The sequence below is a fragment of the Scleropages formosus genome, chromosome 17 (assembly GCF_900964775.1).
Source record: "Scleropages formosus chromosome 17, fSclFor1.1, whole genome shotgun sequence".
NCBI lineage: Eukaryota > Metazoa > Chordata > Actinopteri > Osteoglossiformes > Osteoglossidae > Scleropages > Scleropages formosus.
Window position 1 is genome coordinate 19,726,555 of NC_041822.1, and position 23,593 is coordinate 19,750,147.

Below are 23,593 nucleotides of genomic sequence, written 5' to 3' on the forward strand. Positions count from 1 at the left end.
GGGAAGGTTTGTGTAATTAAACTTCGCATGGTTGTCTGTGTTTCGGCGGGCGCGGGGGTGGGGGGGGGCGCTGCCCGTGGTGTGTACATGGCTGGCACTCTCCTGCTCTCGAATAAAACGGTCTATCAGCTGTTAGGGTGGGCTTGGAATCTGAGTGAAGGTTCTAGAATTAATTTTAATTATCGTCGCGTTGAAATCCGAAACGTCAAGTCAAGGAACTTCCTACATATTTGAATAAAGTGACCGAAAACTGAGTCTTCGGGAACGTTAACTGTCCTAGAAGCAAGTATTGCATGTTATTAGGAAATGAAAAGCGCAAAGTTTTCCATAGAATCAATTTACCAGGCACTGGAGGGGCATCTCAATCTTTTTCACCAACGTGTTTTTTGCAGCATCATCTGCACTTTCACACCAAATCACAAGTGCGGTTACTGTTCCGCTGGATAACAATCATTTACATTTATTTAATTAGTTCATGTTTCTCCAAAACAGCTTATAACGTTAAGAACCTGTAGTTCTTTACCTGTTTACACAACTGGGTGGTTTTCACTGGAAGCACTACAGCGGTAGGTGGGATTCGAACCTGTGACCATTGGGTCTGAAGGCAGCAGGAGCAAGGAATGTGCTGCCTGTACATTTCAACGAAGGCAGGTCTATGACATTGTGCTTTGAGGCCCTGAGCAGCTGTTTGCACGCTGGATAGGAATTAAGAAAGAATCAAGAGACAGCGGTGTTGTGGAGAAGCCAATGAAATCTCTGCTCTCCTAAGAGCAACACTTGGCATTGATGGGCTCTACGTAACCTGAGAAGACGAGGCGAGTTCACGGGTCCTGCTTGGCATCTTCTGAAGTTGATACAACATGATAAAGCTGATATTTATGAATTTCTCTGCCATTATTTCACATGCTGGACAGACCCAGCAGAAACTCCGCCCCTTCTCGTCCCTGTGTGCGAGAGGGTCGTTTACAGCGACGGTCGAGGTTGAGGTTGATGCATACCGGGAACTTGTTCCGTACTCTGTGCTCTCAAATAAGTGTTTCGGTTTACGATTAGACTGTGATTTTGTTGAAATTACTTTTGTGATTTCTTCATAAATTTCTAAAGCATGTGGCAAAATTAACGGGACGTAAACTGTAAAATGAATTGAAGGAAACGTTACCTTTTCACCAGGTAATGTTGTCAAGAGTTAATTTTCTATGTTTTTGTAATAGCACTCCTTTGATATTTTGTTATTTGGTTGCTGCTTATATTATTTACAGCGTAGCTCTTCTGTGCAACTGGATGTTTTATTGAAGATAGTTTTCATAAGTAGCTACTTTGGGGGTATAAGAACAAGCCATCTGCCCAAATTTGAACCTAAGCCTGTTAATTTAAATCCCGGATCCACAGGCGCCATAGTCCTCCTATTGATGACACTGAGACTATTGATACATCCCCAGCTACCTGTGTGAAACATGTTAAATTATTGCCTTTGTTTCGAGAATTATATGCTTTTGCCCTTAAAAGGATGTGATCGGTTGCTAAGCAACTTATGTTGGGTGACATTCATTCAGTATAGAAGACGACAATCCTCCCTGCTACTGTAAAAATGGCATTTTTGATATGGTTACTGCCAAAATCATAATGTCATGTCTGATCAAGTTTACTGCCAGATTATAAAATCTTTAATTTGTGTTGTGCTTTATATATTGCATTCTATGCATTGTATGCGTTTAAATGATCCCACATGTGTGGGGATGGGTGCTGGGCAAGAAACAAAATAAAATAAAAATCACACATTTGCCGTGTTCACGAGGTTGGTTTTAAAGATTATACCTGCATATGTTTCATAACTCGGTGCAGTATTATTTAAATCTGGAGTAGTTAAGACAAAGCACGAAAGAAAAGGCCTTTGTCTCCCACTTAAACTTTTAACCTTCACTGCTTATCTGGTGTTCAGAAACCCTATCAGTGCTCCGCTGCAGCTGACATACCAGATTTGCTCGAAATATCTCAAGAATGTTAGTTTTGTTGTCTTAGTAACCGAAGTTATCTTACTGCAGTCGTGTGGTCGCGATGTAGTAATTATTTGAAAGTTTCTTATAAACGTAGTTTGCATAAACAGTATAATGTATACAAGCTCAGTGGTGTATTTATACATCAGGAGTTGTACTGGCAGGCTCTTATAATCCCCATTCCAAGCATGAGGACCACTTTGTTTGGCTTCCAGGGGATGGGAGCGGCTCGTGAGGTGTCAGCGTACTGGTGTGTCCGCCTCTTTTTCTCTAGAGTACAGAAATGTAATGATTTTCTAACGGTACCTTTCACTCTCAGACATCGTCATCCGAGCATTTTAACTTTTAAAATCCTTTGACGATCTGTCAGTATTGCAAAGGTGCGAACTCGTCGGCATGAATACACAATCAGCCCTGTTAGAATGACACAAATACTTACTGGGGGATTATATTCACTATTTAGAAATCCTCATTCCCTCTATTAAGTTTATTAAAGCAGACATAACTAGGTACTGTTCTGCTTAATATTTCATATGCTGAGAAAATCATGTAATAAACGACAAGGGACCGAATCAGAATTTAATTTTAGGATGTTTATAAGTTTATCATGATATTTGGTTTTCGCTGCTTCCATAAATGTTATTTAGTTATTGTCTATCTGTGAGCTGGTTGGTCAATAAGGACTTCCGAGAGCGAAAAACCTTGCAATTTCATGGCTGATTGGCTTTATCGCTAATGTCATTCATTCAGTTTTGTGTGTTTTCCGTCTTTCGAAGGGGATGGGTGGCAATTTAAGAAAGCATGTCGCTATTACCGGTCAAATAAAGATCCTGTGTGACACATTCTTTTATAAAAACACATCAGTTGAGCTCTCTAGATTGAAAACCCAAGTACAAGGGCGAATCAGAAATTATGCCCAATAATTTACTTTTGACCAGATTTTTGATATTGCGGATACTTTTTTTGTCTTAACCTTGTATGACCTGGTTACATCTACAGATTAAGATGTATCATGAAGTAATGATCTCAAGAACGGGTGCTGCTGAACCCTGCCGGGTCGCCTGAGGTGGTGGCGGCATTGAACTACCATTCTTGTCACCCTTACATATTGCATATTAAAATGAATCATCTGTGCTTCATCCCATTGGGTTCAGTTTACAAGGACACTTATCATAATCTTTTAATTCTTTCCAATGAACACGCAGCACCTAATTTCCAAGTTGTTCATTAATGCAAACGGTTTTTATTTAAGGAATGGGATTTAATAAATTATAATAAGAAATATGACCTTTCAAGCCAAAGATTTGATATACAGAATGGCTAGAGGAGGCCAAAGCAATCCTGCTGGAGTAAAGTGGATCATTAGAACAGCACATTTATAATGTACTTCACTCAGCAAAAGAGAAAAAAAACAAAAAGCTGATACCACACGACTGCCTGAAAGCACAGTTTATATCTACAGACTTTTTTTTTTTTGAATTAGAGACAAAATCTTCAATCTTGTTTCATGCTAATGTACATAGATAAATGGGTTGACCATATATTTTATTTCAGAAGTGATCCGTTGTATGTCTTTATATGTCTTTTTGTCTATGCATGTATGCAAATTTTATATTGGCCAAAGACATTAATTGAAGGGGGGAAAAAAAAAAAAAAAAGACAGGCTGACCAGTGATAGGCATCCCATGTGCTGTGCTGTGCCCCGTGTTCCCGAGTTCACTCATACCTAACATAAGCGAGGGAAAATCCAGATTTTTGAAATATTGCTGGCTGAGGTGGAATCACTGGGGAGTGTACACAGGGCCGGCAGTGTGTTTTGAACTCCGTAATTAAAGGGTGCCATAGTGAAGGAGTACTGAGGTGAAGTTTGTCCCAGTCGGGTGAGGATATTTTTGGGAGGCTCGCTACAGCGACAAAGTTGTGGGGAATGTTCCAGTCCCTCAGCCTTCCTATTTATGGGCCACTGTATTTCAAAATACCCTCATTTGTTTGTTTGTTTGTTTATTTATTTTTAACCCTTCTTCTGCGTTCGGCCGTTTTGAAACGCTCAAGCAGTTTTTTGTTCCCGTTTATTTTCTGAACACCACCCCACAGTTTTCAGATTATTCAAATGTGGAAAATAATACACAGGAATTTTGTGTTTTCGCCCTGCTTTGCATACGATCTAGTTTTCCACGGAGCACATCTTGCCACACGCAATCAAACGCGTTATAAAATGCACCATTGATTCACGAATAGTGGCTGCTTAATGTTACCCTTTGGTACGGGATTGGCCCCTTTCCAACTCATTTTAAATCCTTACAAACTTATGCTTTTTTTTTTTTGTGCTTTGGCTTCAGTCTATAATGTTAAGTTTTTTGTTTTAAAATATCAAAAGATTATTCAGTTTGCCTGGACTGATCTCAACACACCTTGAGTGCCTTGACATTTGCTGTCTTTCTTGAGAGAAATATGAGTTTTGAATTTTCACTCATTGAAGGACATGAATAGGGAAAAATGACTGGTAAATCAAAGCATTCAACAGCTCTAAATATATATAATAAAGCCGTAACGTCGACAGATTTTAGTCGTAGCCTTTGACAAAATACTTTCAATGCAGAAAGAGCAAAATCCAATTATTAGACTTATGTGTTGTATCTTTTTTTTTTTTTTTTTTTTTTCTTCCCCTGTTGAGTCATGGCCAGTTACTGAATTCTTGCCCCCCCCCCCCATGAAGCATGACGCCCACACTCACTCGGAAGGGTTGACCACAGGCACACACCACCTCCAGTGTGCACACCGTGAGTCACCCGCTGCTTCTTGCTCTGTGGATGAGGTGACGCCGCTCTCGTGATTCCACCCCCAGCCCTGTAGGTGCCATCGTGGCCCTAGGTGCAGCTCTGAGCCACGTGCGGGAACGAGAATCCCATCCAGGTCAACTGCTCAAAAGAACACGGACAAAGATCTGGTGTGACACGGTATGGGTTCGAAGCAGGAGAGCAGTCACAGAGCATGCAGCAGCTCGTTGCGCTGCTTAGGCCCCAAAACTGAGCCTTTCTTCATTCTTTATTGCTTAGGGTGTTTCAACCCGTCGTACAGAATCAAAAATATGTGTTCGTGAGAAAAAAGGCTTTACGGTAGTTCAGTTTTGTGGAAAATTCCCTTTTATACTCCGCAGTAACAGTAAAGTGTGTGCGTTTTGTAAAGCACCGTCAAGCCGAAGTTGATTCTGTAGAGTTTCTCCAGAAATTTCCGTCCTCCACTTGTGTCCTTAGTCGCCACGATCGAGTCCATCCATTCGGTGTCTGGTTGACTTCTCCGTCTTTCTCCTCCAGCTTTTCCAAGCGTCATACTGTTCCCTAGAGAATCTGCTCTTCACAGGACTTGTCCAAAGTATGGTAACCCTCAGTCAATATGTAACCTATTATCACTCAAACAATGAGTCAAGTATGGTCAAAGTGACAAGGAGCTCAGTGTGGTACTGGAATTTGGATATGATTTCTGCTTTTATTTTCTTGAAAGTAGATTTATGATTTTTGGCATTTTCATATAAAGCCATGGACAGTTTTATTCCTTTATGCAGCTGGAGGTGCAAGATGCACCCAGATGATGTACCTCACTCAAGTGGTCCTCCAGGAGGACCCTTCCTGGGATACAAATACGGGCAGCATGGTGGCACAGCGAGTAGCACTGCTGTCTCTCATCTTTTGTGGGTTCAGTCCCCACTCAGTCTGCGCAGAGTCTGCATGTTCTCCACATGTCTGCATGGGTTTCCTCCCACAGTCCAAAGACATGCTGTTCAGATTCCCCCATAGTGTGTGAGTGACAGAGAAAGTGTGTGTGTTTCACTGGTGTGTGGATGAGTGACCCAGTGTAAGTAGTGTATCTAGCAGTGTAAGTCACCGTGGTGAATAAGGTGTGTGGGCTCATGACACTGCATAGAGTTCATTGGGAGTCACTTTGGAGAAAAGCATCTGCTAGATAAATAAATGTAAATATGAGCCAGCAATGTTCATTATAACTGGTGCAGTAGAGTAATTCAGTGTAAATTACTGAATGTAGCAAGCTGTTGTCTTTACGTAGGTTGAAGTTTGGTTACACAGGACATCTTTGAGTAGATTAGTTTGACTGAAACTTTCCTGGCCTGCAGAAGCAAAACCATTCCTGATGTAACACTCGCCGTTCTCGCACACCGTCTCGCACATGAGGCGCACGGCTGTCGGAATTTAGTCACCGGTGACGCACGTGTGCTTGTCCAGAAGTAATCTCCAGATTGTTAATAGTTGGATGAAATTGTTTATACAGCAAACTTTATGCTGCCCGAATATCCGGTATGTTTATTATATCTTTGGAATTTGAATTTATTTTGGTAAAATTAATTAAACCACTTTTTCAGTGCTTCCACTTGAATTTAAATTATCGCATCTGTTGAGAAAGTGGACCTGTTGAGTCATGCAGATTATTATTGTTATTATTTTGCGCTGATAAACTCTGCACTTCGGAGTTTACAACGCAGCCCGTCTGGTTTTGACACGGGTTTTAGTGTCCTTAGTTGGCAGTAAATGAATAGAGCGGGATAGTTATGTTGGATGCTTTGGTATTTTTGCTCTCTTAAGGGTTTTCAGCCCTTTTTGTATTTGAGTTTTTATTTTTTTGTACAGTATTGCCAGATAGAAGCTCGGTGCCTCATTGAGAAGTCGTGTGCCCATCCTTGGCATTGTCCTGTACCAAAAAAGTAATTCATTGCGAAATGTAAGTACTAATTAGCACTTGAGCTCTGCTGTCATGTGCATTACTCAGCAAGTTGTTGAGAAAGGTCTTGCAGTGAGACCTTCTGAAACAGGTGTGTGTGGTCAGCGCTCGCGTTGCGCGCAACCTTTGCCAATGAACGGATGCTGTGATTTCTCTCGGCTTTGCATTTCATTTTATTCCTCTGCCCGTTTCCCGACAGTCATTATAATGTGCGCCGGCGCCGACATCATCCGAGACATCATGCTGGCCGCCCATCGACGAAGGCTAACCAACGGCAGTAAAATCTTCTTCAATATCGAGCTCTTCAATTCATCCTCCTACGGTAAGGCTGTCGCAAGGGCCATAATGTTTCTTCGGGGCTTCATTCGCACACTCGGGTATTGTTAGGTTTCGTCACTGTCGTTTTTCTAATTCCTGCAGCCTCTGTGTACGCAAAAAGAAATTGGAAATTATTATGGCTAAATATTGCACTAACAATTTGGAAGACAGATATTTATCCATTTCAACATTTCATGTATTTGACTTTGCATAATAGAAAGATAAAATGATATCCGACATGAGAAAAGACAATATTAGAAGTCTGACAAACACTTTTTTGTGATTTAACTTTGCAAGATGCAACATGTATGAATTCCGTGAATCTCTGGTTCCGTCTCTGTTGTAATGCATACTCGTGCATACATATCTTGTAATATTTCTCAGAAGAATTGCGTCTGATGAATTCCTAAACTGCGTGCCTGGCTTTCATCTTTGTTTAGAGGTGTAATATTAGCCCATCTTTCCGGAACGTTCAGCGTAATCCTTTTTATTAGACGCACTTTGCTCGAGCTGGAACCACCCAGGTACGAAGGACGTGGAAAAGGTGACACAAAAGGAAATCCAAAACTTGACTGGTCTAACGTTACAATGAATGCAAAAATACATTCCACCTGAATGAGGTTCATATAAATATAATAAAAATAAACTGAAATTGAATTGAAATGCCCAGTAATGAACACGGCTAAGATATATTTTGCAAAATATTATCGATTTATTTTTCAGTTTATTTTCATAAACGGAGTGACGCAGAGCAACAAAAAAGTATCAAGAGACATTTCTGCATGTTATATTTAGAAAACAATTTTAACAGTCTGCTTTCTGAAGCAGTGCTGTCTCGCATCGTGGGTCTCTATTTCTCTTATGTGTTAATGTTTGTGGAATTATTTGAATCCCAGGAACTCTGTGTGATACAACCATAGCAACCATCAGTGATGCATATTTAATATTTAATGTGCAGCCAGCGGTGGAGCACTTAACACCCTGGTTAAAATTTGCAGTAGGACATGGGGGTTATGATCAATAAAACATCAGAGTTACAACCGTTTCGGTGGAATTATTATTTATGTGCCGCTTTAAGCGCAAGTATTGGTGAAAAATTATTTGTTGTCAAAAAAAAAAGAAAAAAAATCATCCATTATCTGTAACTGATCGTCCAGCGTAGGGTCGCGGAGGTCCGACGCCTATCGCGGAAGCGTAGGGTGCTGGGCTCGAGCGGCGACATCCTGGCTTGGACACCAGTCCTTTCATGTTTTCCAGATTTAGAAGAAATCACATGAAGATTGTCTCCACGCAGCCCTCTTAACTATTACATAAGCTCTAGAAATATCTAAACACAGTGGTTTTACCCCCTTTTTTCCCCCCCCGATACCTTATTGTATACCGCACTGAGACTGAGCGCTCTCTCGCAGGGAACGGGTCATGGTGGAGAGGAGACAAGTATGACGCGGAAGCGAAGCTGGCCTACGCCGCCCTCAACACAGTCACCCTGCTGAGGTCCGTCAAGGCCGAGTTTGAGAACTTCTCGATCGAGGTGAAGAAGTCGACCCAGAAAGCCGGCATCTATAATCACGATGACGGCGAAAACGTACGTGAACCCCTCTGCTCGTCCTTAGACGCCAAAACAAGTTTTCAAAAAAAGCGATGTCTGTGTACATTTAAAAGTATGTGATTTTAAATGCTTTTTTCCCCTCCCGAGAGCACGTATATTAATTTACAGGCTTTTTTACTGTGGGAGTTGGAGGTGTACTTACCGCTGGAAAGCCAATGTAGGCACTTAGGGAAAATGCTAATTGACTCAATTTAAAATGATTACATGATGTACTTACTTGATAACCACCCACTGGGACTCCAAAGTGTATAATGCAGGCATTTCAAGCGCCTCTGCTGAAATCCCGGCAGTTAATTATCAAAACGGCGCACATATTCCCCTCCCTCCTAAAGAGCGAAAGATTAAGTAGAAAACGCACAGTGTTGTTTATCCTCGAGTTTCCATTAGGCTCGAGCAAGCGGTCCAATGAGGCGGCGGTTAATTTGGTGAGGATAATGGATTGGGTTCTGGCACGGGCGAATTCGGGCTCGAGGCCGACACCAGGTTCCGCGACGTTCCTGGCTGCGAGCGGTGGGTGCTTGGTGGGGACGAAGGCCTGGGATTCCATGCAGTTTTGAAGGAGGCGCTCGGGGAGATGCGGAAGAGGCCGATTGTTCCCGCACGTCAGCGCTCAATGAGCAACCCGTCGCGGCGCTGTGAAAAGGGACCGCGGGAGCCGTCGTGCTGGAACAAACACCCGTTGATGAATAGGCCGGGCGAGGTTAATAACCTCAGCAGGGGCCTGCCATCGCGGCCGCCTCAAAGCGGGGATCAGCTCCATCTACAAAGGGGCCAAGGGTTGCAGCTGGACTGGTGCTTACTGGTGGGGAGGAACTGGGAAGGAAGAAACGCCAGTGAGGGGCAAACAAAGGGGATTCTCATTTTCAATGAGGACGTCAGGCGATGTACATAACACAATTCCCATATTGTGTGCCGCTGGGTACGGTACAGCCATGCCAAGTATGGTCACCCTAGACATCAGATATCCTATTCAATGGCCATTAAGAAGTGGGCGGGACTAATTTGGAAATGCAATATCCATCCAATCTGAGAGTATTAAGGAGTGTTTTGGGGCTGATAGAACGGATGTAATAGTTTTTAAAAGGGCACAATTTTTTTTTTTTTTGCGTTACATCATAGCTTTATAGGTAGGTGCATGTAGACAGTCTACCAGGACCTGCATGGATTGTACAGAATACGTTGTTTGGACTTTTATCATTGTGTCATCAGTCTGCCCATTGAACACTGACATTCTCAATTAATTTTCTTTGTCAACACTGCAAAGCTGAAAATAAATGTATTTGCAGAAAATTTGAAGTTTTAAAAAAAAAAAAAAAACTTGCAAAGAGAAAACAAGTACAGAGCTGTTCTGCGGCAAACATGACTGCATCCATGAGAATTAGAAATACAGATTTTACGCAGTGATTTTTGTTTCATGAAATTTTTTTTTTTAATAAAGACTGTGAATGTATTGACTGTAAGTAGCTGATATATTGTCATCCCCTTCAGCAAAAAAAAAAAAAAGAAAAACACAGCAATAAAACACTTAATTTTACGCCGTGGGAACCGATAGGAAATAAGAAACAGACTAGTGGAACAACTCATTGGAGCAGAAGACTGTTTGTGTGGACAATGTAATTCGACTTGTGCAAACTGAATAGGAGCTGCGGAGGTGACGATAAGGGACAAGGCACTCATTCAGACAATCGCTATTGCCCACGCATCACAGCAGGACGACTGTCTGGGCTAGATAATATCTTTGGCACATTTCTGTCAAGTTTGGCCCTCCTCTGTGAAGAGGAAAAAACCCACAGGGAGCTGTACGGCTGAGTGTCCTGCCAAGGACATTTAATACTTCAACAGTCCATTTCCTCTGTCCAAAACATTTATACGCAACGACAACCAGTAGGTGGGTGTGTTGGATTATTGCACTGTTTGTAGATGCGTACGCCGTATAGTTTGTTGCAATCAAAAGTCCTGTATTTGGTCTTCGGTGTCCGATTTCAGTCGTGCGCGTTCCGAAAAAGAAAGGAAAAACAACCCTGTTCACAGAAACTCGTGTTTGGCAGAGGCTCTGCGGTCAACGGTGAACATCCGTAGAACAGAATGAATGGGAGAGGCCCTGCTCTTGTACCCTTGAGAGGGACAGTTAACCAGACTTGATTCAGTAAGCTTGTTGTGCTGTATGAGTTAATAGCGTATAAGACTGTAATGTGTGGAAACGGCTCGGAATAAAATCTGCAAATTTGCAAGGGCAACTAAATATTGGAACGCAACGATTGTCCGTTAAGATTTCCCTATACTCCTACGTCGGTTGGGATTATGGTAGAAATTGCTACTTTGTTTCTGAATAACATACCGTGTTGTTGGTTTTAGTTCATTATTGTGGGCCTTCAAAATTCTTGCATAAAGATATTTAAAGGTTTCCGCTGCTCCAGAAATATTCCGATGAATGTTACCTGTGTTGTTACGGGCAGCAAGACTGTAGGTTAAACGCAGTCTGAGAGGAAAATGCATTTGCGGTAATTACGCTTATTAAAATTGGTCTCACCGGAGACGCACGGATTGTGATGTAGGGGTTTAATTGTACACAGAGGGGCTGGAAATGCGTAAAGTCATTTTAATGTCATGGAAAGTTTCCTAATTCGTTTAATGCCTGCATACTTGCCTGCATTCTTCCTATATTAGGTGTACGCTGCGTGTGAAGAAGTATCCGGAAAAGCCGTAGACTTACAGACACTGAAAAGTGAGGGAGGTGAAGTGTGATGAGACAGAAACAGATTTTCTGCAGTCGATTATCTGCCGCTTAGAAAGAGCCAAAGAGCGAGCTCACTCCCCCCTTTCCAAGTTCGGAAACGACATCTGCTTTATGTCTTCATTGCGAAGACCTGTGTCATTTGTGGTCTTTGAGCGAGGTGAAAAGCCAGGCCTGTGGTTGACCGAGTGAAATGCAAGGCCAACAGCACCCTGTTGTCACCAAAAATTCATTATGGTTCATCCAGTTTGAGCTGAAAGAAAAATCGCACACTTCCTGTTAGACAGGAAGTGGAAGTGTTGGAACTTGAGACTACTTGTGAGGGAGCTCTTTGGCCTGCTGATGACCTTTTCTCTCTCTGGAAGTGGCCTCGATGTACGAATTTGAACCATGGTGAAGAAAATGACAAGCGACTGCTCATTACCGCGCAGGAAAAAAGGTGAAGAAAGCGCAAAAAAATAGAGCGAGCGGAGTACACAATGAGTCTGCAGAGGGAAGAAACACTGAATAAAAGGTCTTTGGCAAGTCACTTATACCCTAATGATGCTGAACTTTTTGGCAATGTTTTCTAGTCGTGCTGGGATTGGCAGAAAAGCACCCTCAGTGTTTTCTTGAGGAAAAAAAAAGACGACTATATATATATATATGGGCAGTAAATTCCAGCCCAGTCCTCGGAGGGGCTATTAAGCAAAAAGATGAATCCATGCATCCATCCAGGCTCACGTCTGTCAGAATCTGAGACGCATGGTGCCTTGCAGGACTGTTTGGCCATAGGCTCTACTTTTCATATAAAATGAGAAGATCGGACTAGAAACAACACCCCTCCTAGATACACCTGTATTTCAGTGACTAAAGCATGGTTGGTAGAGGGCAGATCTGTAGCTGTATAGTGAAGAAAGTATGGAAAAGAGGGTAAATTGGTCCGTCAGGGTATCTCGCATGGTTACTGTACCAGAACCTCACTCCAGGAGAGCACCTCCCATCTAGCTGCAGGTTACTGGTTGCCAGTGGTGTCAGGTGATGTAACCCTTTGTATAAAGGGGCCACCTTCTTCTTTGACTGAATCACTGGAGTACACATTTTGCTTTTTGGGCAATGTGTGATGCTGGGATTTATACGCTTGTATAAATCATGTTTTTTTTTTAAAAAAATATATAGTGGGGAAAAAAAGATGCAAAATAAGTACATTTTTGTGATAATCCCAAGATTATTTTGGGTTTGCATTGGTTTTTTTCTGGACTCCTTAGTCAATCATTTCATGCTTCTATGGTTCAGATTATTACATTATGACATCATGACACCTACCTGTGCCCATGATCTGTATTAACCAATAGATTATTATTATTATTACGACTACGTAGTGATGCCTCTGCCCATGGCAAAAAGTTTGTATGCTAAGCTAAATTATTTATTTATTTATACACCTGGGAATTTTTTTTATTGGAGAAATTCAGGGAAGTAGCTTTCTCAAAAGGTGCAACAGCAGGAACAGGGATCTGAACCTATTTTTTTTCAGTTGCAAGGCGATGACTAATCACCTGCTGTCCTTTACAACTGGAATCTAATAGGACAACAGGTAACACAGTATTTAGAACAGCCGCCTTCCCCTCGAAGGACCAGAGTTCAATCCCTACCTAAATTGCTCCAGTAAGGTTCTCGATTCTTGCTCCATTTTGATGGAATGATCTCCCTCCGTTCCTCAGAACTGCTGAATCCCTCTCAACTTTCTATAAGGGTCTCAAGACACATGGTTCAGACACACCTCTCTCCTGATCTTTTCTGTGCTCTGTATTTTTCACTGCAGTATCTTTTTTTTTTTTTTTTTTTTTTTTTGAAAAAGTGAGTTCTACCACTTCTACGTTCAGCTACCCATGTGATACATACTGGTATTGGAAAAAGTGACTGTACTTTTAGAATCGTCTATCTGCGTTTGTGTCTCTCCATCTGTTAGTGAAATGCACTTTTGTTTTCTCCGAGTTGTATGCCCCTTTGGACAAGGTTCCCGGCACGAAGGCCTCTTGGAGACGGTCTCCCCCTTGCACACTTGTACATGGATCATGACTCCACCGGTGTGGGAAATAGCCGTCGGCTGACAGGAGCACGCATCGGGAATCGCGCGCACATTCTTTCCCTTCTGCGTTTCTTGGCATGCTGCGGGAAGGAGGAGTGGATATGGCCAACTGCGTGAGACAATTGGTGACTAAGACACAAAACTCTAATAATGCATCCACACATTCGCTCACGGGAGCCATGTGTGGTCTTCACGGTTAGTTTCCCCTCCTTTGCGGTCGTTGCCAAGCGGGACTATTTTTGAAAATCCGAACCTTTGCTTTGTGTCCTTGTTTTCTACTCCGGCAAGGCGATCCCAGACTTCGCACATTGTAATGCAAGTTCGGCCACTTCCTAAACGTAGCCGTCTTTTGTGCGCCTTTCCCAGACAGAGGAAAACATTTCAGGGAACGGCTTGTCACCGTGAATAGTTCCATTCTTTCATGGAGACACTTCAGAGTAGCGAGGAGTGACTGAAATCAACAAACTGCATTTGTTCTGCGAGAAGACAGTTTAATGGCGTTGGAGCTTAAAACTCCATTTCCAGGTTGCGCTGAGAGACTTGCAGCCTGGAATAACTCGGCATATTGTACACGCTTCTCTGTCTGGAAACCCATTATGCCTAAAGGTCTACACATTACATCACCCATGTGGTGATGTACCTTTGGCAACTTCAGTCGGAACTTCTGCATCCCCCCACATCACCCTCCCCCCGCCGCCTTCAGCCTCCCTCCAGCCGCGCAAAAACAACAGACTCACATTTTCTGTTGTGCTATAACTGGACAACGTGGCGAATGATCCTCCTATGCACGTTCTCTTAGGGCATCCGTGGATTAATGGGTTTGGGTGTTAAGAAGGGGGAGTTCACCAGAGATATTACGACATTATCATCATGTTATTTATTATGTGTTCATGTGGTACCAAATTACAATGATTTGTGCGCTGCGGAACTCAATGAATACAGCAGTGTCCAGAACAAGGTCTAAGGTGTTGTTAATAATGGGGAAAATAATTCTATTCCCATGATACCTTTTGCAAAATCTTTCCATTCGTTATCGGTAACTGCTCGCTCAATGCGGGATCGCGGTGGTCCAGAGTCTACCCTGGAAGTGTCAGGTGTGAGGCAGGGTACATCCTGGACAAGACAAGCAAGGCCCCCAGTACATCACTGGGAAATCAAACACACTCTCTCTAACACAGACATACGCTAAGGGCAATTTAAAGTCGCCGGTTTGCTCGAAAGACATCCGTGGAAGGAAACCAGAGCTAGATTTGAACCCACACCCAAGCGCACAACTCAGAAGCTTATGCCACCGTACAACGGACCTCTAGCAAAATTTTGTGCTTAATCATACAATCAATTAAAAAATTAAAAATCTGTGGGGGAAAAACAGATTCATACCCTCCCCATTTACCTCCTTTATTCTTCCAGAACGCGGAATTTGGGAAGTCAAGAGGTGACGCTCTGAGAACTGTCGCTTTCTGATCCGTCACAGGTCAACATGTTCGTGGAGGGGTTTCACGACGCCTTGCTTCTGTATGCCCTGGCCCTTCACGAAGTGATGAAAAATGGGTTCAGCAAGAAGGACGGAGCACAAATCACGCATCGAATGTGGAACAGGACTTTTGAAGGTAACGCCGATCAACCTTTCGCTACCCTAATAACTAACGGGCCGGCCTTTGGAAACAGACTAGCTAGGCCGCGTTCGGTGCCGGACGGACACCAGGACCGTACCCTCTTTATCCAACACGTCGCGTCATATTTAAATCCTCAGGAGGAACGGGGTCGTTTTACACTTGATTAACGGTTCCTGGAATATGATCTAAAGCTGTGACTGACGGAAGCGCTGGAGCTGGTGAATATCGGGCCAATTTATTTGATTAACTAGAGCACTACTGTCAGTCCTGTCGCTGCAGCGTCGGCAAAGCTGCAGTGATGCGCTGCCAGCTCGTAGTTAATGCCTCTAAATTATAGGGCTGCCATCCCGGTGAGCATATTTCAGGCCATCTCGCTAATACGCAGACAGCATGTAAATGGTTAGATAACTATGTTCTGCGGGATTTAAGCCGATTACTCGGAACTTGAAAACTCGCAGCCGAGCGGTGCCGCATGCCCAGCGAGCAAAGCCTCAGATTTATTTACAAATGCCATTTCCAGCCAAAAGAGCTGCTTATTATTCCCCGTGCGATGGTTCCAGCGATGTAATATCTCAAGGCCAGTTATTACTGACCTTTATTAATAAACTTTGCAGCATCGCACACGCTGCAGATATGTCAAGCACGGTGCAAAATACTGTAGTTTATAAGTTGCCGGGTGTGATGCAGTGCTGCTCGAAAGTATGCGACCCCCTCGCGTCCCTTAATTTTACCACAAAATGGTTATTTAATCACAACAAGTCTTTCTAATTGGACGTAACAGATGTGTCCTTACCAGTTCCACATGTTGCTTTAGTAGAAAAGCAGAAGTCGTGCAGGTGCAAAAATTAAATGAACCTGAAGTTGCTGTGGTTAAAACAAGTAGGTAAGTAGAATCAGGTGTTTAAATCGTCGTTTATTCATTTTTTAAGTTTATTTTAAAATTTATCGTTTAGGTTTTCTAAGTTTACCTTAATGTTTTATCAAGCAAAATGTCCATCCCTGTACGGTTCACCGTCAAGCCAGCACTGTAGATACACATTAACATATCATAGCATGAGAAATACAACGCACTTCCAAAGAAAAACTGCGTTTTATGTTTGCATGTGAAAGTCGTGTAAATGGCAATGCTGGGAATGTTACAGTGGTTATAACTTTGCTTTGAGATGATAAGAAACCTGGTAGAAGTTTACATTGCGGGTTTTTTTTTTTTTTTACTATGCTTTTTCTGTTTGTGCATGAAGCAGAAGACCCCACAGTTGTAAATGGGATTCATCTGTGAAATGTTGCATGCAAGTTGTATAAATGTACCACAGTTGAGCATCAGAGGAACAGCAGCCAGTAAAGTTCTTTCCTTATAGGAGGTCTTATACTGCATGATCAGGTGCTAAAATATGCAGAATGAATGAATGATTTCCCTAGTCATATGATAGTTGTGAGAAATTAGGAACATAAATTACAATAAAGATGGAATGATCGATAGTGCACATTTTCTTGTCAGTGACAGTACTATGATGTTACCTCTTTTCTAATGAATAACGTACTGGGGAACACCTTGCTGCCTTTAAAAAAAAAAAAAGAAAAAAAAAACTAAATCTGTGTCTCTCACTACACACACTGCATATTTATAAGAATCATGAGTAACTGAAGGAGGAAGAAGTTGAGATGGGAGGGGGGATGAGTCTAGATTGAAGAAAAAAAATTAAAGACATGTTTATCAGGTGAAATGGTGACTTTAAAGTGCCCTTAGTGTGTGTCTGTGGTTGCCTTGCGTTTGGCTGGTGTTTTGTCCAGGGTGTACCTTGTCTCACACCTTATGCTTCTGGCATAGTCTCCAGATCACTGCAACTCTGCAACTCTGGATTCAACAAGACGTAATGGATGAATGGATGGATGGATGGATGGATGGATGGATGGATGGATGGAGAACAACTTTATTGATCCTGAAGGAAATGGCATGATGGATGGAGGGAAGAAAGACCTGAAGTATATTGTCGGTTTCACACTTGTTTGCTTATCCTTAAATTGTCAGCTGAAAACAAATGTATTCCTCCTGTATATGTCTTCAAAGTGCACCAGAGAAGTTAATTATCTTGTAAGCAGAGTACTAACCAAAACTGCTGAGTAAGTACTTTTTTCTGGTAAAATTTTTGTTTAAAAGATATGCTCAAACTTTTGGGAAGTTGCCTCAATATTGACTTGTCGGTGCTTCCTTCCCTTCAATTTCTGTTGCAGATAGTTTGTTTGCATTAAGAGCAGGTTCTTTTTGACAGATGGAAATCTATGTGTTATGATCTATTATGGAAAATCGAGTAGACTGTCAGACGCAGCAGTACCATAGCGCCAAAAATCTACGGTTGTGCACGGATAGCTGGTCTCCTCCAGGCAGGGCAAGCTGGTGTCGGAGCACTCCTTGTGACCTGACTAAGTGCGGACAGACGAGTGCTGGCTCTCCCCTGAAGATTCACCCCATGTTCGTGTAGTACTCTAAGCTAAAACCTTTGCAGACGACCTGATTCTGGTTGGGGTTTTGTACACAGCAGGGCAGCTACCTCGCTGTGATCTATTGAAAGTCGGCCTTAAATCCTGTCTTTCTGGCCCGGGTGCCGCTAGGTGCTTGCCTTTCCCCCCTCCTTATGGACCACACACACACACACACACACACACACACTTTCTGAACCACTTGTCCCATTCGGGGTCATGGGGAGCCGGAGCCTAACACGGCGACACAGGGCGTAAGGCTGGAGGGGGAGGGGACACACCCAGGACGGGACGCCAGTCTGTCGCAAGGCACCCCAAGCGGGACTCGAACCCCAGACCCACCGGAGAGCAGGACCCGGTCCAACCCACTGCACCACCGTGCCTCCCTCCCCTGTGGACTATTGATTGGAAAATTGACAAGTAGAGCTTTCTTGATGGATAATACTCATTTTCTCTGTTATGTATTGGAAACATTGGGTTTTCTATGTTAATAGTTGCTATACAGCCTACCCAATTTTTTCATAATCCAGTAATGAGAAGCATTATTGTCGGTGCATTTCATTGTTCACGTGTTGTAAATATCAGCTGTTCAGGGACATTTTTACAATTTGTAGATATCCTGTCAAAATTTAAAAGATTCTGAGAGTCGAAGAAGTTGGATAACTCTGTTTTCCTCTTTAAGAATGTAAAAACTGTTGATAAGTGCCCATTTGGCATTAGTGTGTGTAAAACTGGAATGGGTAAAATGAAGAGGTGAATACAAATGTAAGGGAGGGGGGAAGAATAGCTGATTCGCACATTCCAGAATTCACATGATTTGTTTGTCATTTGGAAAGTCTTAAATACACAGAGTAATGGAACAGAGCCGAGGGATCCCCGAATGAGTGTTACATCTCCATTCATTTAGCTAGAGTTACGAAAGCGGATGTGGTCTGCCGAAACCGGCTATGTCTTCAGCGCTCGTTCCAAAAAAATAATGTTCCGTTCGGCAGAAAACAGGGTCATATTTTCTTGTTAAAAGAAATAATATTTTAAAAATGTCAAGAATTTGGGAATGCAGACAGAGGGATGAAATTTCAATTTCGGGAGGTTTTGCCAAGGAAAACGCTAGGAGATTGATGAGATTTCCTGTTGTATTGGGTGTCCGGAATGTGTCGACTCTTGCTCTTGTTTTCCTTGGAATGTGTGGCTCTTGTAGCTAATTAATTTTCTCATACTTTGCGTGCCATCGGACAGGAATCGCCGGCCAGGTGTCCATAGACTCCAACGGGGACAGAAACGGGGATTTCTCTGTGATGGCCATGACGGACCAAGAGGCCGGCACTTTTGAAGTAAGAGAAATCAATAGAAGCAAAGAACATAGAGTACGGTGATAGACAAATTTCTTTCAACAAAGTCTTGACATTTTACATTCACTATAATCTAATTGTGGCTCAGTTTAATTTGCCTGGAAGCAAACTTTGTACTAAGCCCATATTAGTGCCAACACTTTTATTGAAAGCAATTACATTTGGGCAGCTGGGGATTTTTTGTTGGAGTATACCTGGCTCAAGGGTACAACTGCAGAGGTACCTCCTGGGACTGGAACCAATGACCATTGGTTTTGATTCCAAGCCATTGATCATGCTACTTCTATGTTATAATGAGGGGACGGGTTGCCTCCGGGCAACCTGAAGGTCCTTGGGTTGAATCCTGCTGTAGTACCCCTCAGAATGGCATTTACCCTGAACTGCTCTGGTATAAATACCCAGCTGAATAAATGACTAAATCATTGTAAGTGGCTGCTGTTGTAAAAACTTTGTACAAAGGCTTCAGCTAAATAATGGTTAATAATTTACATTTATTCATTTAGCTGATGCCTTTTTCCTAAGCAGCTTATAATGTTAATCTACCTACAATTATTTACCTGTTTATACAGTAGAATACATAATTTTCCTGGAGCAATTTAGGGTAACTACCTTGCTCAAGGCAACTACAGCCAGAGGTATGGATTGAACCTGGGACCTTTGGGTCCAAAGGCAGCTGCTCTAACCGCTACACTACCAGCTGTCCAATACCAATAATCATAAATGTACCATAAATAAAGGTGGTAACAAGGAAAATAGATCATATCACTTTGCTGGCCTTTACGATCTGTGTCACGCCATATTTACAGGTGGTTATGAACTACTTTGGAGTCAACAGGACAATTCAGATGCTGCCAGGGTTCAACAGAGAGCGCTTCACCTTGAAGGACAGACACCGAAACACTTTTCCGGAGCACCCCAACCAATCATGTAAACTTCCACTAGCCTTCTCATTGACATTTACGCTACATTTACGCATTTAGCAGTCACTTTCTCCCAAAGCGATATACAGCTTCTCCCATTTCCAACCCCATGCAAAACACCCCCCTACGCCCCCTGCGCCGGCCCATGTAAAATGTCCTGGAGCCGGTTCTTGGGTGCAAAGGAACGCTCTCTTTTGCACTTAACATGTGCAGCTGCTGGCCCTTGCAGCTGAAAAATCCACTCTTGGCGCTTTAAAAATGCTTTCACTGTATCCGAGGTTCACAAGGGAAGTTTGTGTTACAGCATAATTTGTTAAATAACTGTTTGAAAGGTCTTGGTTTAATAACACACAGCCTTGTACAGTTTTGAGTGAATCGATCATTGCTCTTTGTTTTAGATTATAAAGTGGAAATATGGGTTATGATTACAACACAATTATTACGTTTTTTTTCTCTATAGAGTGTATCTGTGCACATCAGTACAGTGACCCAGTGATGATGTTTTCCTGACACCTTCTTGTTGCTCTCCTAAGCAGGTGGACTAGGTGTATCAGCGGTCACGGGGATCATCGTTGGGGCACTTTTGGGAACTGCGTTACTAATGGCGTTCTACTTTTTCAGGTTAGTAGTGGGGGGGAAAAAAATTTAAAATAAAAGGTGTTGTAGTGGGGAAGAGAGGGTAGGCAGATCTCAGGAAGTACATTGATCAAGGGTGCTACAATAGGAGCAGGACTTAATCCTGGGATTTTCAATGACAAGATCATGGCTTTAACTGGTCTGCTGCCTTGTGCCTTTATAAGGTGATTCACTGGAGTTACTTAGGTTAAGTACCTAAGTAAGTTAAGTGCTCAAGGCTTCAGCAGGAGTGGGAAGTGACAAGACCATACCCTTAACCTTTACATAACCTGAGATGATGCTCAAGGTGATGTAGGTGTCCAAATACAGTAGGTGCCCTTGATGTTTCCCTTCATTTGCCATAGCCTAGTTACACTCCCTATGTGCTGCTACCAACACACTAATAATTTTCCTGTTAAAAAAAAAAAAAAGAAAAAAAGAAAAGTTTTATTGGTAAAGCTTGCAGAGTTGTGTGCAGATATTTTCCAGGGGGGAAAAAAAAAAAAAGAAAAAATAAATCTGGCCAATATGACAAGGATAATAAAACTGGCCAATGTGACAAGGATAATAAAACTTCCAGGAAAACAGTTACACGAACTTCAATCGCAAACAAATTAGAGCTATTTATGTACTGTTTTCTTGTATGTGCGTAAGAGTGACATGCAGAGTGTAATGCAAGAAGTATACAGAACTGTCCTGGCTTGAGGTCAGGTATAAAGGGAAATGTTTTTAATCTTCATTCAAAAGTGTCCTTCATTGCACCTGTGGTGTCCATCTCTAATCTCAGCAGAGATGAGCCACGGTGATGTGACCGAGGGTCAGACTGTAAGGGCATCACGAAGCGACACCATTCCAAGTCCAATGGTGGTTATATAGAAAATTTCAGTAATGCTGGAATAAAGACTATTTATTTACATAGTGGTCATAGTTCCCGTTCACAGTTTGATCCATTGAAACACCTGACTTGTTTACCGAATGCACTAGGTGCTCTGTTTTCAGGATAGGCTACAGACCATCTTGTCCCTGCACTGAAGAAATGAATGAATGAATGAATGAATGAATGAATGAATGAACAGATGTTACACTTTCCCCAAGGGCTCAACAGCATGGCCCCCTTCCTGCATAACAGTTTCATACTGACAGCTGAGTTATTGCATTGCAACACATGGTTGAATGGCTTTGATCTTTTAATTGGGGGTATAAATCTAAATGTGTGTTTGACATATTCTTATGGAAGTTGATAAGAGAGCAGAGAAAGAGTTTTTGCAGTCAGTGATTTTATGCAATTTGAACTCTTGGTCATGGAAAGGTCACCACCTTTGGCTCCAAAGTCCTCATGATCTCAACCTATTACCATCTTCTCAGAAAGAACTACAGGATAACCATCGAGCGCCGCATCCCACGAGAAGACTGCAACATCGGGAAGCACCGTCAGCTGCGCGAGGACTCCATCAGATCGAACTTCTCGGCGGCGTAGATCTCAGTGCCGCTCACGGGGGAACTGTCGCAGAATGTGACCAAAGACTCTCAAGCCGGTCAATGGACAACCGCTATTTAAAGACATACTGTAGTGTTGTTTTTTTTCTTTTTTTTTTTAGTAAAAATCTATTTGTTTGACTTTCATAAACTCAGGAAAGTTGTATCAATCACGGAGTGCCACTCGCACGGCATTACATCTATGTAGAAAACGAAAACGGCATGTGTTTGTATTCTGTAGAGGTTTTGAGCCTTCAGAAGGCCAGTATTTAAATTAGGGCCAGATATGGCTTCCTAATCACGCATAAACACAATTTTTCTGAAAAAGGCGCCGCATTTACAACACACAATATAAAATAAATGCATGCAACACTCACTGAGCTAGCGCAGATGATTGGATGATCCCCTGTTTTACACCAAAGGCTTCTCGTCTCTGGATATTTTGAACGTTACGATGCGAGAAGTATACACGGAGGACGACACTTGACCGTAGAACGGTCCGACTGTCCACCCTGGAAGAATTTTAATGGACGCCAAGTAAAAAGGTGGCTGGAAGGGAAATGAGTGCATTTTCCCCATTTTGTTGCAATACGGTGTTGCACAATTTTGAGTTATAACATTGCTGTATTTAGGATGTGCAGCTGTACCACGGTAAAGTCATAGTGTAATGAGATTTGATGCAAATGGTGTTTTCTGGGCAGTCTTAGATTTCTCTGAAACTGAAATGAGAATAAAGAACTTGGATTGTCCCATGCACATGTTGCATAATTTCGCTGGCAAAAAAGCCAGTATTTCAAGTGAAAAAAGTTGATGAAGTGGCACATAAACTAAGCGTGTCTGGGTTCAAGAAAAAGCTTTTTCTTATTCCTCTCAGACATGCATTGTAACTCTTCCAAAATAATTTTAACCTTTCGCTACAGGTTATGCTCAGTATTATACATGACTGATGAGCCTAAAATATATGTCACCTTATCTTTTTTCAAGCATAATATTATATTGAGCGCACCAAGGATGCAAATTGTCTTTTTTTTTTTTTTTTAAATTTGAAAAACAGTGCATCAGTTAAAACGGCGTTCCTGTAATGTATTACGTTTCTTGTAGCGTTTTTTTGTACATCCGTGACCTTTTAAAAGCAGTGCAACTCTGTTTTTCACAGGGATTTATGTTAGTGCATTCCTAGTGTTCTTCACCAGACATCAGTCATATTGCAAAAATCAGAACCAATATTTATGTATTTTAAATAAATCCATCAATTCTGAAATAATGAATGATATGGATAATTATTTTGTAATTTCTCTTTAATGACGCAAATACGTCTAAATTAGATATAATGGAGAATGCTGTGGGAATATTCTAGTGCAGAACGTTGTTACTTATGAAGTTATAGGATTTCACTTCATCTGAATGTCATGATAGCCTCTTTTTTTTTTTTTTTTTTGCCTTTTTTATTTTGCTATGGCAGAATATGTATCTTATTTAATGGCAGCTGGAAAGTCTGGAAGCGGAACTGAGGATTCAGACCACTTTATTGCAGTTTCAGATATCAGGAATTACAGAGCAACACGTTTTCATCAAAGTGCGGAGACTTTGTCAGGCCCAACGCCCATGAATGTAGCTTTTATGGCTATACTTACCGGGACACCAGTGATTTCCTCCAAGTTCCCAGTTTCAACCGAGTTCCA

At 42.1% G+C, this 23,593-nt stretch overlaps 1 protein-coding gene across 2 annotated transcripts in view; it reads left to right on the forward strand.

Moving 5' to 3' along the window:
- Positions 1 to 23,126, forward strand: part of LOC108938146 (atrial natriuretic peptide receptor 3) — a 30,001-nt gene extending 6,875 nt beyond the window's left edge. The window contains exons 2-8 of one of the 2 annotated variants that reach the window (XM_029259609.1): positions 6,925 to 7,047; positions 8,453 to 8,628; positions 14,932 to 15,067; positions 18,788 to 18,882; positions 19,707 to 19,827; positions 20,354 to 20,441; positions 21,801 to 23,126. In XM_029259609.1, the coding sequence (XP_029115442.1) occupies positions 6,925 to 7,047; positions 8,453 to 8,628; positions 14,932 to 15,067; positions 18,788 to 18,882; positions 19,707 to 19,827; positions 20,354 to 20,441; positions 21,801 to 21,912 (851 nt within the window). In that variant the 3' untranslated portion in view covers positions 21,913 to 23,126. The remainder of the gene's footprint in view (positions 1 to 6,924; positions 7,048 to 8,452; positions 8,629 to 14,931; positions 15,068 to 18,787; positions 18,883 to 19,706; positions 19,828 to 20,353; positions 20,442 to 21,800) is intronic. The other variant, XM_018758507.2, reaches the window with a different exon arrangement.
- The last annotated feature ends 467 nt before the right edge of the window (positions 23,127 to 23,593 follow it).